This window comes from Monodon monoceros, unplaced genomic scaffold (genome assembly GCF_005190385.1).
Source record: "Monodon monoceros isolate NGI ecotype Baffin Bay Population unplaced genomic scaffold, NGI_Narwhal_1 Super_Scaffold_21, whole genome shotgun sequence".
In the NCBI taxonomy this organism is placed as follows: domain Eukaryota; kingdom Metazoa; phylum Chordata; class Mammalia; order Artiodactyla; family Monodontidae; genus Monodon; species Monodon monoceros.
Window position 1 is genome coordinate 66,544,232 of NW_021703778.1, and position 15,655 is coordinate 66,559,886.

At 48.0% G+C, this 15,655-nt stretch overlaps 1 protein-coding gene across 4 annotated transcripts in view; it reads left to right on the plus strand.

Moving 5' to 3' along the window:
- USP3 (ubiquitin specific peptidase 3) overlaps nucleotides 1-15,655 on the plus strand; it is a 129,039-nt gene that overhangs the window by 20,674 nt on the left and 92,710 nt on the right. The window contains exon 1 of one of the 4 annotated variants that reach the window (XM_029236252.1): nucleotides 14,083-14,321. The exons of 1 other annotated variant lie outside the window; for it this stretch is intronic. In XM_029236252.1, the coding sequence (XP_029092085.1) occupies nucleotides 14,231-14,321 (91 nt within the window). In that variant the 5' untranslated portion in view covers nucleotides 14,083-14,230. Of the gene's footprint in view, nucleotides 1-14,082; nucleotides 14,322-14,576; nucleotides 14,958-15,655 lie in introns of those variants that run through there. 2 more of the 4 variants (XM_029236253.1, XM_029236256.1) reach the window with 2 other exon arrangements.

A 15,655-nucleotide genomic window follows, 5' to 3' on the forward strand; every position in this document is an offset into this window, starting at 1 on the left:
ATAGATATATCCTCTCTTTTTTGGATTTCCTTCCCATTTAGATCACCACAGAGAATTGAGTAGAATTTCCTGTGCTATACAGTAGGTTCTCATTAGTTACCTATTTCGTACATAGTAGTGTATATATGTCAATCCCAATTTCCCAGTTCATCCCCACCCCCCTTCCCCTCTTGGTATCCATAAGTTTGTTCTCTACATCTGTGTCTCTATTGCTGCTTTGCAAATAAGTTCATCTGTACCATTTTTCTAGGTTCATCTGTACCATTTTTCTAGAATCCCTATATAAGCGATATTATACGATATTTGTTTTTCTCTTTCTGACTTACTTCACTCTGTATGACAGTCTCTAGGTCTATCATGTCTCTACAAATGACCCAATTTTGTTCCTTTTTATGGCTGAGTAATATTCCATTGTATATACGTACAAGATCTTTTTTTTTTATCATCGTTATTGGAGTATAATTGCTTTACTATGGTGTGTTAGTTTCTGCTTTATAACAAAGTGAATCAACTATACATATACATATATCCCCATATCTCTTCCCTCTTGCATCTCTCTCCCTCCCACCCTCCTTATCCCAACCCTCTAGGTGGTCACAAAGCACCGAGCTGATCTTCCTGTGCTATGCGGCTGCTTCTCACTAGCTATCTATTTTACGTTTGGTAGTGTATATAAGTCCATGCCACTCTCTCACTTTGTCCCAGCTTACCCTTCCCCCTCCCCATGTCCTCAAGTCCATTCTCTAGTAGGTCTGCCTCTTTATTCCTGTCCTGCCCCTAGGTTCTTCATGACCATTTTATTTTTTTAGATTCCATATATATGTGTAAGCATACGGTATTTGTTTTTCTCTTTCTGACTTAACTTCACTCTGTATGACAGACTCTAGGTTCATCCACCTCACTACAAATAACTCAATTTCATTTCTTTTTATGGCTGAGTAATAGTCCATTGTATATATGTGCCACATCTTCTTTATCCATTCATCTGTCAATGGACAGATGCTTCCATGTCCTGGCTATTGTAAATAGTGCAGCAATAAACATTTTGGTACATCACTCTTTTTGAATTATGGTTTTCTCAGGGTATATGCCCAGGAGTGGGATTGCTGTGTCATATGGTAATTCTATTTTTAGTTTTTTAAGGAACCTCCATACTGTTCTCCATAGTGCCTGTATCAATTTACATTCCCACCAACAGTGCAAGAGGGTTCCCTTTTCTCCACACCCTCTCCAGCATCTGTTGTTTGTAGATTTTCTGATGATGCCCATTCTAACTGGTGTGAGGTGATACCTCACTGTAGTTTTGATTTGCATTTCTCTAATAATTAGTGATGTTGAGCAGCTTTTCATGTGCCTCTTGGCCATCTGTATGTCTTCTTTGGAGAAATGTCTATTTAGGTCATCTGCTCATTTTTTGATTGGGTTGTTTGGTTTTTTGATATCAAGCTGCATGAGCTGTTTGTGTATTTTGGAGATTAATCCCTTGTCAGTTGCTCATCTGCAAATAATTTCTCTGATTCTGAGGGTTGTCTTTTTGTTTTGTTTATGGTTTCCTTTGCTGTGCAAAAGCTTTTAAGTTTCATTAGGTCCCATTTGTTTATTTTTGTTTTTATTTTCATTGCTCTAGGAGGTGGGTCAAAAAAGATCTTGCTGCGATTTATGTCAAAGAATGTTCTGCCTACGTTTTCCTCTAAGAGTTTTGTAGTGTCTGGCGTTACATTTAGGTCTTTAATCCATTTTGAGTTTATTTTTGTGTATGGTGTTAGGGAGCGTTCTGATTTCATTCTTTTACATGTAGCTGTCCAGTTTTCCCAGCACCACTTATTGAAGAGACTGTCTTTTCTCCGTTGTATATTCTTGCCTCCTTTGTCATAGACTAGGTGACCATAGGTGTGTGGGTTTATCTCTGGGCTTTCTATCCTGTTCCATTGATCTACTTGTGCTTTTTTAGGACTCACGTGAGTTACTGTCCATTTTTCACTCAGTCTGTTCCTTTCCCCGGGAGAGGGGCCACGTGCTACCTCCCAGGGGTGTCTCCTTGCATACCAGCCTCTTTTGGACTTAAAGAGGATGGAGATCTTTTAGGGAAGGGAAGAGAGAATGCCTGCCTGCCTGCCACCCAGCACTCAAAAGAGCAGGCCGATCAAGCCCAAACTCTCATGCCTTGGATCTTCCCCAACTCCACCCCAAGAGTCTATCAGAGTGTGAATCTAGAAACCATTTACACGAGCTCCCCATGGGAACAAGAAGCTACAAGAAGGCAGGCAAGGAGTAAGGGCTCTAATTTAAGATTAGAACACATAAGATTCACATGTTCTAGTCAAATCCATATTTATAAAAATAAATCCAGATTTATCATTTTCAACCATGTGATGATGCTGTTTCACACCACACCAAAACGTCTTTATGGGGCTATCATAGAGAAACAGGATAGAAACCCTGGGCTGGGGACGAGGAGACCTGGTTCTCTTCCTGGCTTGGCTTCTTTTTTTATTAATTTTAATTTTAGTTTATTTTTTCAGCTTTATTAAGGTATAATTGACAAACATATAAAAAAGTGTCCATGGTGGTGATTTGATATGTGTATACATTGTGAACTGGTTTGGCCTCTTTAGGTGTCAGTTTCCTCATCGGTAATAGGGTGACTGGACTACGTGACCTCCAAAAGTCATTCAAGTGCCAAGATCCTAACCCAGGATCCTGTCTCCAAGGGAGAGACTGCCACCTGGCATTCAGATCTTCCCACCATGACAACTGTGCAAACTAGTATCACCCTCACCCACAGACACACAACACTGTCCTATCACAGGGAACTCAGTTTTGGACAGGCTGCTGGTGCACAGAAGGAAGTAGGAGGTCAGCGTATTCAAGGGAACTCAGCCCTGAGAAGAGCTGATGGTCCTGCCCAAAGTCTCGGGAGGCTGAAATGTATCAAAACTCCCATTTAATAATGTGTACTGAGAACCACAGGTGCCACGTGAAGGACATTGCTGTTCCCATCCCACCCTTCTCCACCCCACTCTAAATCCTGTCCCCTTCACCCGTTTCCAGGATGGCTGCCCCTGGAAACCAAGGTACAATCCGAAGGCTGTTTGGCAAGTGTGAGTGTCTCTGTGACAGGCGGGGCTCCCTGGTCCTCTAGAGTTCTGCCCTCCTAGGCCTCTGTCCACCCCCCCACCCTCAGTGCCAGAGACACAGTGGCCAAGTTCCTTTGCAAATGCCCTTTCTCCATGCTCCTGGCTGCTTTTCCTATTTCTGATTACTCAGGTTCCCATTAAAGTGTGGGGATGGCTTTGGGGAAATTCTCTAGTAGATGCTAATTTAGCATAAATGAGATTGGAGGAGCTGATTTCCTGGGAAGTGTCTGACTTTATTAGTTGGGAAGGGTGTAGCCCACCTCCTACAGGGCCTGGGGCTGCCCCCTTTTGCCAACCCCCCCCCCCACTCTTTCCTCAGAATCCTTTCAGTCTTCGCCAACCCCTCTGACCTCCTTGCAACCAGGCCCAGGTTGCAAGGTCATTTTTGTCTTCCAATGGGAATATTCTAGTAGGCTTCTCCGCAGATATCCACTCTAGGGCGTCCAAGGCAAAAGAGCGAGCTTCAAAAATGTGTATAGGGTAAAGTTGGTGACCCATGTTTATAGGAACCTGCTTTATGAATGGCAAGAGTTACACGTTCTACACATATTATCTCAACCATTCTTTACCACTCTATGGGGTAGGCACTATTGTAACCCCCGTTTTACAGGTTTTGGACCTAAGCGGTTCAGAGAGAGTACATCGCTTATCCAAGATCACACAGTTATTAAGAGGTGGAGGGGCGCTCAAACTCAGTTCTGTCCATTGCCAAAACCAAGTCTCTGTCCATCAAGTCACTGTCTTCAAAGGCCAAACATTTGTTGAGAACCTACTATGTGTAAAACCCTGGGGCCAGTACTATGGTAAATATCCAGATGAATGAGGATGGGCAGCTCTTGCATTCCAGGGAGACAGTTTCTAACTGGGCGGTAGTATAAATGTGAGGAATTCTGTTCCAAAGCAGATTGCAATAAGTGCTGTCTCTAAGGACAAGCAGAGTCCCATGGGAACGTGAATAAAGGAGGGAGATTAATCCATGCTGTGTGTTTGTGAGAGAGGGAGAGAGAGAGAGAGAGGAGGAAAGAAGAGAGGAAGAGAAGGAGGGAGTGGGAAAGAGAGAGAAAATATGAATGAGATGGGTGCTGGGCAGAATCTTTCTAAACATGGGCTTGGTGTTGCACCCTCGGTGGGTTGGAGGGCTTCCACAGGCTGGAGTGAAAGAGGCCGAACAAAGAGCTTGAGCAAGAAGCCAGGGCGAGAGCACTGAGAATCTGCTCAGCAGTCAGGCCCATGTGGTAGGTGGAGAAGCAAGGCTGGCAGGTCAGTCAGGACCAAATTAGGGGAAACTTGATGCCATGGAAGGGTCTAGGCTTGCTTCTGGGAGCATTGGGCAGCTGCTCACAGCTTCTAATAGAGCACAGGCAGGAAGTGATGATGCAAGTTTGCAGTGAGATCTGGCAGTGAGAGGTGGGGATGTGGCCTTTGCGTGGTTCCTCCCTTCTTTGGCCAACACCCACTGCCAGGCTGGCCACTCACGAAGAGAGCTGGTTCCGGCCGTGCAAGCTCCCAGTCTTAGCACAGGCTGAGCGCAAGGCCCCTTCAAGGCCTATGGGAGGGGTTCAAAGAAGGGAGTGTCCTGATGTTTTTTTTGGCTGTCGGGGAAGGTGTGGTCCAGTAGGAAACATTGAGGGTCCTGGGGTAGGAGATGGCGGGCATGGGCAGGGGAAATGGAAAGGAAATGTATTCTGAGACATGGTGAAGTCTTTTCAACTCAGCCAAAGCAGAATAAGTGCCCTCACCCCTTACCAATTCAGGCTAATTTCTGACTTTGAAAATCTTTTTTAAGGAAGTACAGATGAATTTGTCTTTCAAGTGCTGTAAAAACTCAATGAAATCCAGTTGCCAGGCCATTCAATTCACCAGAATTATTTTTTTGATTCAGTTATAAGAAAAAGTGGTAAATGACTATAGCCAAGTTAATATCAGCACGTTGGGCTTCCCTGGTGGTGCAGTGGTTAAGAATCCGCCTGCCAGTGAAGGGGACACGGGTTCGAGCCCTGGTCCGGGAAGATCCCACATGCCGCAGAGCAACTAAACCCGTGCGCCACAACTACTGAGCCTGCGCTCTAGAGCCCGTGAGCCACAGTTACTGAAACCCACATGCCACAACTACTGAAGCCCATGTGCCTAGAGCCCGTGCTCCGCAACAAGAGAAGCCACCGCAATGAGAGGCACGTGCGCTGTGACGAAGAGTAGCCCCCGCTCGCTGCAACTAGAGAAAGCCTGCTTGCATGGCAACAAAGACCCAACGCAGCCAAAAATAAATAAATTAATTAATTAAAAAAAAAAGAAATCAGGATGCAGTAATAACCAAAATGGGAAAATAATTTGAAAAAGTATAAATACCTGTGTATGTATAACTGAATCACTATGCACAACATTGTAACTAACACAACATTGTAAATCAACTATACTCCAATATAAAATAAAAGATTAAAAAAAAATCAGGATGCATTTTCTACAAGATTAACGAAGAGTAGCCCGTGCTTGCCGCAACTAGAAAAAGCCCGGGAGCAGCAATGAAGACCCAGTGCAAACAAAAATTAAAAAAAAAAAAAAAAGCAGCTAGTTTAGCTCACAACTCAAAAAAGTGCTTTAAAAAAAAAAAAATCAGGATGTCAACCACAAAACTACCCACTGTGGATGACCACAGGCAGAATCAGCGGTGCACGTAGAAGGTGACAGTCTAGGACCCATTCGAGGGGTATGGGGGAGGCAAGCCTGCCTCTGTAGCCATCTTTCACCAGGATAACCAGCTCATGCATCCTGCACACAGGAAGGGCCGAATGAGAAGCATGAAAAAATCCTTTTGCAGCTTCGCTTTGCACAGACTCTGGCAAGCGAGGAGCGCTCTGATGTCAAGAGCTGCCCAGAGGACTCTGTGTTGCTGGACAAATGTGTCACCTCTCTAGCACCAGTTTCCTCCTCTCTGAAACTTCTGGCCCTTCCAGTTCTCTCATCATTCTGCCCTAAGGGCTCTCAGGGTAATCTTCCACGAAGCCTTGCTGATTCTGAGCTCCATTTCCAGCCTGAAAGCACCAGCCGCTCCACAGGTAGCTGAGAAAGGCCAAAAGGGCTCTAAAGCCCTTTCCTTACTTTTCCACTATTGTTCTTCAGATGGTAATAATGTGGAATACCTTTTTTCTCCTGCTGCTGCCAATTTATAACTGGGTCAACCACAGCAGAGCTTTCTAGATGATGGAATTATAAAATATGCTTATAACCTTTGGTGTGATTACATAAATGCATAAATTATGGGTGTTGGCAACTTCAGAAAATGGTTCTGATCATGACATGTGGATCCCTGTTCTCCCTTTCCAAACATTAAGTATTTGGCTAAGGGAGACAGAGCAGGGGAATCTCCATTTTGGAAGCAGCTATTATTATTCCTATTTCATAGACACAGGCTCCAGAGAGGTCAGGCTGCTGGCCCAAGGTCACACAGCAGGCCAGTGGCAGAAGCAGGACACCAGCCTGATTGGACCCAAAGCCTTGCTTCTTTACAGTGCATCAGACACCTCATGGAAGGGTCTGGGACTATGAAAATCTATGTTCTGGTTGGGTGAGAAATTCATTTTCTGGTTAGCTGGATATTCCTGATAGCTGAATTGTCAGGTTAGGTTAGGTTAGGAGGAGTGGGGGAAGGCAGAGACGGAGGTTCTCTAAAGCCTAGGATTCTTTTCCCCACCAAAATCCTGCTTCTTAAAGTGTATGAGCCTCTCCCTCTCAGTGGTTTCCAAGCTCCTCATGGACACAGTCTCAGAGGTCTGGTCATGATTATGGTGTGGGGCAGTCACCTCTGCATTCAAATCTCTCCTATTTGGTTTTTATTCTTTTTTTAAAAAAATATTTATTTATTTATTTGGCCGCACTGGGTCTTAGTTGCGGCCAGCGGGATCTTCGTTGCAGCCTGTGGGCTCTTAGTTGTGGCATGCAGGATCTAGTTCCCCAACCAGGGATCAAACCCGGCCCGCTGCACTGGGAGCATGGAGTCTTAACCACTGGACCACCAGGGAAGTCCCTCTCCTATCTGGTCCCACCTAGGTGTGTGCTGTGGTTTTCATTTGCATTTCCCAGATGACTAATGCAGTTGAACATCTTATAGATGTTAATAATTGTTAGTGGTACCCTTTTTTCCTCTGTCTTATCTCTCATCTTTCTGCATCTTTGCACCCTTATTCCCTCTCCCAGGACCTGGCAAAATGCAACCCTGAAAGAGTCCCAAGTCCTGGGAACCCAGATTTCTCTATGATGGCAGTTCTGTGCTCCAGAGCGTCAGCTGCCCTTTAATGTCTTTCTGCCCTCCTTGCCAGCCTCACCTCTCAACTTTCTACCTCCTTGCACGTGACTCTCCAGCCAGACTGGCAGTCTCAGACCCTCTCTGAGTCTCTGAGCATTTGAAGGTACAGTTCCCTCTGCCTGGGATGCTATGACCCCCTCCCCCCACTCTACCTGGTTAACTTCTTTTTTAATTTTTTATTTATTTTTTAATATTTCAATAAATTTAACCAGAACAAACGTAACATAGGGGTAAAAAAAAAAAAGATTACAAAAACTTAAACTACATCTTGACAAAGACCTGTAGGAAATAATGTGCAAACCAGCGCTGGTCCCCAGAAACACTTTGCATTAACTTTTTTTTTTTTTCACACACACACCCTGTATTTTATTTTTACAAGAGATAAATGAACTGACACCAAGCATTGTAAATGGATGACCACAACAAAAGCAACAACGATCGCAATTACCAAACACGAAACACACTCATACTATGTCATAATATTGACATTCAGTCCAGTAATCCTCCACTGTAACAGGGACCTGGTTAACTTCTGTATACCATTCAAGTCTCAGATCATATGTCACTTCCTCCAGGAAGTCTTGCCTGATGCTTCCCCCACCCTCACCCACCAGCCTGGGTTAGTTGCCCCTTGTTTGTGGCTAAGTAACATCCTGTACTTCCCTTCATAACACTTATCACGCTGGGTTGCACTTGCCTCTTTGCTGATCTGTTTCTCTTGCTCCCTTCCTCATCCCTTTGAGGATGAGACTTTGTTTTGTTTCACTTTTATATCCCGTGAGCCTTGGGCATCAGTAATATTTGTTGAATGAACAATCTGGCCTGGATCCCTTTAAAAAGGATAAAAATCTGCCCTTCTGGCCAGCTATCCTAGAATCAATGATTTCAGGCCATCATCCTTCATCCCCCACATCAACCCTCCTATTTGACAAGGTCTCAAGGAAATGGACACTTATTGAGGGTCTACTGTATACCAAGCACCAAGCCAGGCCCTTTCTGTGTGAAGTCATTTTCACAATTTAAAGGCTTAAGACTCCATGTCTAGATGGCACTTTGAAATTCAGAGGCTCTGATGTCCAGTCAATGAACAAAGGGGAAAGGAGTGATATTACACTTTCCATCTTGACAGTGGCAAAGAGATGTCAACAGAGGAGGCCCCCATGTAGTGCAGAGCTCTAAGTCCCTGTACCTTCAGTGCCTGGCACGTGGCAGGAGTGCATACAGTATTTGTTGGGTAAATGAACAAATGGTTGAAGAGGAAGCACAGAAAGAAAGAGCAGACTGGAAGCTTAGAAGACCCAACATTTCTTTCTGGACCTGACCTAATATATTTCCCCCACGTGTTGATAAACAAAACTAGACACTGAAGTGTTTTTGTCATGGGCAGCTGTCCACAGTGCCAGCCAAAGCTGATTCTTGTGATTTCTGCTCACTCTATTGACTAAAGGGAGCTGTAAAGGGAGCTGAGAAATTTCTTTTCTGAAACCAGGAGGAAAAGAAAACAGATTTGGGGTGAACAGTTAGCAGTCTCTGTTGCGGGATACAAGGACGGTCTTGCCTCTGCCAGTGTCACTGGGTGGCCCTGAGCTATCACAGGATAAATGGATGTTCACTCTAGAACGGCCCTTGGGGATCATCCAGATTCAAATCCCTGATTTTACAAATGGGAGACTGGGGCCCAGAGAGAAAAGTGACTCCTTGACTTGTGAAAGAGTTGTTTGGTGCTAGAGCCATTTGGTTTTGCTTAATTGGTCAGTGCTTTAGCTGCAAGGTGGGTCTTTAAACAAGAAAACCTTCTCATCTCCTTCATAAAAGTGCTGTGAAGTTCACATTTCAATGATAAAGAAGAAAGCATTAAAAGCAATAGAAAAAAGCAATACAAATTAAGATGTTGATGATACAACGATTGTTACAATGGTACTGAATATAAATGATCCTTTCTTTAGTTACTTAAAAGGCTCTTCTGTGTCCTGTGGTCCTTAAGAGTCTTCTTCCTTATTAGGAACTTCAGCTACCCCCATAAAATACGGCAAAATTATTTAGCTGGCCATGTGTGTGAGGGGTGAAAACCACTTTTGATAAAAGAGCAATTACTAATTGTGTAAATTTATGCAATTGTTTATACCTTCTTTGAGCTTTAGTTCTTTCATCAGTAAAAAGGAAATGATAATACCTCCAACTAAGGTTTGTTGTGGGGATTAAATAAGAAATGAAAACCACTTGATATAGTATCTTGCACCCAGTTGGGACCCACTTAATGTAAATTTCTGTTCTTGCAGAGTTAGGGTCCTTTCTGTGAATACCTAGGGGAACATTACACACAATGATTGATGTAATTGCTCTTGAAAGGGGCACTTCCAACAACATTTAATCAATAAATATAATCTTTTCCCAATATCTTCAATCGCTGAACTCATTGCCTAGGATCTACAGTTGAAAAGAAAAGCATCTGCTCCCAAAGGAGACTGAAATGTAAACAGAAAAGCCCAGCACCATGTGACAAGATGCAGGAAGAGAAAGAGTGATGGTGTGAGGGGAGGGCATAGAAGTCTGCTCGGTTGAGTGATGGAGGGCTTCCCTAAGGAGGCTGTATGCTTCATGGGGGAGGAGTTACAGCTGGGCAGGTAAAAGGGAATGGAGGGGGGAGGACACAGAGGTGTGAGGAAGCACATTGTCTATAATGAGGGAGCTATTTTAGATATTGCTAGAACCGTTTTTTTTTTTTAAAGCTTTAACAAAAGAGAAGGGACAGGTGACTGTGATGGCAGTGGGTTTCCAATTTTATCTTGCCACACGTAGGGAGCCACTGAAGAATTTGGGGCAGGGAGATAATGCAAAAGGGGTGAATGAAAAGAACTGGGAGAATGACAGCCAGTGAGGGCTGCCTGGCTGAAGCCCACACCCAGCCCCATCATTCATTTAATCATTCAACAAATAGTTCCTGAGGACCTGCCATGCACCAGGCTGAATTCCAGAAGCTGGAAATCAGGCAGTGAACAGGACTAGCAAGGTCTCTGTTCTCATGGAGGAGACTGACAATAGATAAACAAGTAAACAAGGAAGTATCAGATAAGTGCCTCTTGGAAATTAAACAAGGTGATAAAAGAGTCCCTGAGCGGCTTCTCCTCACCCTCTCCCCCTCCTTCCGAATACTCACCAAGCCTCCTCTTGAGTTTTCCAAGGAGGTTTTGCTCCTAGAAAAATCTCTAAGGTAAATAATTAACCTAGCTCTCTCGGTGCTTCCAATAAGGCTTCTTCCCCTGGGCCTGGTCAGCTTGCAATCCTCGCTTCCGGACCACCAATTCTGCCAGAAGTCTCAAGTCTAAAAGTTAGGGGATGGTCATAACAACCTTGAGACCGGTCCTGATCATGGTTCCCTCCGCAACCTGTAACCCCCCACTTCGTCACCCCCGCTCCTGGCTCAACCCTCCCTCCTCCCTTTATATAGATATAGCCTTTAGAAGAAAAACATTTGATAGTGTGATTGAAATTGTGCATTCCTCTTCTCTGAAAAATGCAAACTTTTAAAACTCGTCCTCCTCTGCTGGCAGGAGCCGCCTTCCTCCCGCATCCCTACCCCCTGGGACTCCCGAGGGCTGGGCGGGGACTCTCGGAGGCGGCGCGTTCCCGGCACCCGGCACCCGCGCTGGAGGCTGGCTCTGCACCACCAGGGCTCACCCTTGTGTAAGTCAGAGCTCCTCAGCGCGGAAGGGATGTGGGCCGAGAACCAAAAAGAGAACGTAGTAATAAATGTAGCTGAAGAAACGAGGGACTAAAACAGATTTCCCAGTGTGCCCCGTGGTCTTCCCCCGTTTGACATATTTACTCACCACGAGTTTTTTTTTTCCAAAGAAAAAAAATTTTAATTATGAAAACTTTCAGAGACACAGGAAACTTTTAGGTAAACCTAGCAAAAGTCCCAGGAGGGACTTCTGATTTTGCCTAGCTTCTCTGAACTGCCTGATAGTCATAGTTCGCCCTCTGCGGTCTATACCAGTCAGGGGGGACTAGGTTAGGGGCCCTGCTCGGAGGGGTTTTTATTCTAGTTAGGGCGAGAAGACTCTAATAAAAACTATTTTTCCTTTCTTTTTTTTTTTCTCCCCTGGCAGATTACACCTCACAAGGTGTTTTCACATTCCTGATGCCGTTAAAATCATAAACTCAGAGCTGAAGGGAAATTTACAGATCAAGCGGGGGAGAAGGGGATGACTACCTGGCATATATTGGGCCACTTCCTAACCGCCTGCCCATGATAGACATTGCTAATCGATCACTCATTCATGATTGAACACATTTATTGGATGCCCTCCATGTTCCACATGTTATGTTAGGAATACAGCAGGAAACCAGACAGACTTCTTTTGCTACCCTTATGGACCTCCAAGGGGAAGACAGACATTAAACAAATAATTACGTGCCTGAAGAGTGTTTTAAAAAGGCAGAATATGGGGACAGACAAGGGCATCACACACCTGGAGGTAACCTGGAGTTGGGGCAGGGGCAGGAAAGGCCTCCCTGAGGAAGTGATGTTTAAGCTGAGGTCTAGATGATAAGGAAACTGAGTCTTTGCGGGGGTGAAAAAGGAACTGTTACATGCTAGGATAAAAGACTGGCGTGAGTTCAGGGCATGTTTCATGGCTAAATGAGGGGGCATGGATCGTAAATGGGGGGTAGGTTTCTGGAAGGAAACAGAGGTTGATACAGCCAGGCCTTGAAAAAGAATCGGTTGATAGGAGGAGAGGGTTGGGACAGCCTGGGCAGAGGTCACATTTATTGTTTATCCTCCCCCTTCCTAGGAATTATTCTCTCACCTGCTGTCATTAAAAAGAAAAAAGAAAACTATAAATTATTGACTATCTACTATGGGGTGGCAATTCTCACGAATTCTCGCATCTTCCTTGAGAGATAAGTATTATTTCCCCAGTTTTACGGATAAAAAAGGCTTGGGAGGACTAGAGACACTTGCTAAAGTTGGTCACCAAGTAGGCAGCAGGGCTAGGATTTGAGCAGCTGCACTTTCCGCAACTCGTCACTGCCATAAAACCTCAAGATGGCTTGCTCTAAAGCAGTCAAGTAAAACTTGGGGAGCAATCAAAGAGCATTGACAGAGGAACTGGAAATACTCCGGGAGTTGGTGAAGGAGGGGCGGGGGGGGGAGGAAAGTGTGGGCAGAGAGGCCGCAGGTGAGTGGACACCGTTAGGCAGAGGAGTGCGCGGCCGAAACCGAGAGGTGGCCGGTGGTGGGGAGGATGGCGAGGCGTCCTAAGTGACTGAGAGGGCATCCCTGGACTGCTCCGGGACTGCACTGCGGGGAGGTGCCCTGCTCTAACCACTACCCGGCCCGGCCCAGTTAATCATTTCCTGACCTTCCTTCCTCCTCTCGCCCAGCCCGCAGGATTGCCACATCAGCCTACCCCTCCCCCTACGCGCCTCCTGGCCCTGTTGCTCCTTCGCCGGGTTTTACAAGGAGCCTCAACTTTGAGGCAATGTTCGTAATAGCCCGGGACGTCCTCAAGGCCGTGCCCCGGAGAGATAGCAGGCTCGCTAGGGTGTAACGCTTGCCCTACCGGCCGCTGGAGGCTTGCCCTATCCTCTTTTCTACGAAGGGGTCAGAGAGGCGGGGATCCAATCCAATCCCGGCACGGATTAACCAATTACAGACTTGGTTTCCCCTGCGGTAAAAAGGAGGATGGTTTAGAGCAGCTGGCGGTGTGGTGCGAGGTTTAAATGAGGTACTGTGTGTTAAGTGCCTGGTTAGGAGACAGCAGCAGGTGTTTAACAAATGTTAGATCCCTTCCCTTTTTATCACCTGGTAACCGGGACCGCCCCGTTCAGCACACCCAGGTTAGTTACCTCATTTAAACTTACACCGGAGGGTGAGGTACGAATGTCCGACCACGTGCTCGAGGTAATGCAGCTGGTGAGTCACAGTGACCGGGTCTGAACCCAGATTCACGATCGTCCCCGCACTCAGCACCCAGGTGGCTGGCAAAGGCCACGTGTTCAGAACCTAGAACCCAGTCAGTATCGTACCTGCCGCAGGGAGCAGACCACTAAACCAGTACTGCTCTGGGACCTATGCATCCCGCTGGGCCACCGGGGGCCAGGCCCTTAACCTCTCTGAGCTTGTGCCTTCGTGTGTAAAATGGGGGCTGTCTGTCTGCCCGGGTGGTTTTAATTTTCTTCTTCACACTTTCTCGTGTGGCCAGATTTTCTACCGCAGTGTAGTCCGGCCACCACACACTACGCAGGGTCAGTCTTCTCTGACTGTGAGCGCTCGCCGGGCCGGTGTAAAAGCCGCGGACCGGCCCGGCGTGCCCCGGCTTGGCGCCCCACCCTACCCGGGGCCGGGGGAAGCCGCGGCTGCCGGGGACAGCGGAGTTGGGAAAGTCACTTCCGAGCGCTGTCCGACGCTGGGCCACCCGCCTGCGAGCGCGGGGACCCCACCCCGCGGGAGAGGACGGGGGCGGGGCCGGGCCTGTAGGCGGGGCCTGCCCAGGGGAGGGGAGGGGCCGGCCTGGGAAGACGGAAGCCTCCAGCCTAGGGGTGGTGGCAGAACCCGGATGCCGGAGCACCACGTTTTCCGGAGCCGGGCTTCGGGAGACGGCGGGCGGGAAAACCCGGCGCCCGGAAGCTTTTGCTTTCTTTGACGCAAGGGCTCGGGACGCAGCCGCCGTCGGCCGAGCGCCCGGCGAGGAGCGACCCCAGGCAGAGCCTTCGGAGTCCCTCCTCCGCCCCTCCCCCCCCGCCTGGTCTCGGAGCCTCAGTCCTCCTCGCCGCCCTCCTCGTGGCCATGGAGTGTCCGCACCTGAGCTCCAGCGTCTGCATTGCCCCGGACTCAGCCAAGTTCCCCAACGGCTCCCCGTCGTCCTGGTGCTGCAGCGGTGAGTGCGGCCCCAGGCGGCCCTGCAGCGCACCCGAGGCCCCGGCTCTGCCGGGCCTGCCGTCTAGGGGCCGCGGGCAGTCGGCGCGCGGACTCGGGGAGCGGTGCGGGCGAGCCGGGCCCGGCGGCTGGGGAGCGTACGCGGCGAGGCGGGCGGAGCGGCGGCGGCGGCTCCTTTGTTTCCCGCGGCCCGACGGTCCGGCCGGCGAAGGAGAGGCCCGCGAGGGATAGAGACCGCGGGGGCCACGAGCTCGTGGGGACGGCGGCGAGCGGGGACCCTGGCCTGCGGCTTGCGCCCCCGCGCCGCCCTGCAGTGCCCGGGGGTTGTGCTGGCCTGTGTCGCCGGGTCGGGGGCCGCGGGAGTGGGTGTCCGGCCCCCACAAGGCGGCCGCACGTGTGGCGGGGCCCGAGTTGCGTCCCCTCCTAGACCGGACGGGAAAAGCGCCGCTCAGGGGCGCAGCTTTGTCTGGGCTGCAGGGCGCGCTGGGGCCCTTCGCTACCTGCCCCGGACCCGCTTCCTTTCGCTTCCCCCCATGCTCCGGCGACTAGATCCACGCCGGGCGAGCGGGCGCCGGGACCTCGAGAGGTGCTCAGAACTCGGGCGGCCGAGGTCGGAGTCTTTCATCAGCCCGGGAAGGTGAAGTTTGAAAACAGGCTGCGGGCTGAGAAAGCTCAGAAGGCTGATCGAGCAGCTGCTTTGGAGGGGCGGCTCGCGTTGCCTTTCAGATATTTTTGTTTGTTTGAAATTGCTTTGGGATTTCCGAGTGTATGTGCTGTAGGACAGTTATTAGGTTTATGTAATGCTTTTGCATTGCTTAAGCATCTTATCTCCTTCTGCCGGGCCCCTCGGAAGCCCCAGTGCCCTCTTATTGTCTGCTCTAGCGACTTAAGATCGCACTGGCCACACTGCTTTGATTACTTCCTGGTAGGGCCCTGGTGCCGCCGATAGAGTCTTTGTTTATAAGCTTTGAGATGATCAGTGGTAGTTTGCGTTGTAGTGTAAAATTTGAATTGTGCATTTCAAAAATCTTAAGTTCATTTGAAGAAATAAAAGGAGGAAAACAGCAATGGTACGATTTAGCTGTGTGACATTTCTCATTGTGGGCCGGAGCTGGGAGGATAGTTTAGAGAATGCCTTGACACTTTTGACAGGTTACTTAAATGTTGATCATGTCCTTGGAGAAAAATCCAGGTAAGGCCACAAAGAAAAATGTACCCTGGGATAAGGAATGGAAATAACTGCGGTTTCCTTGAGCTCTCAGAGGTTTGATGCTTTGCTTGCCTTTGTAAAGTCAGATTGTCTTTTTCTGCATAAAGCCCATGAAGATTAACCGG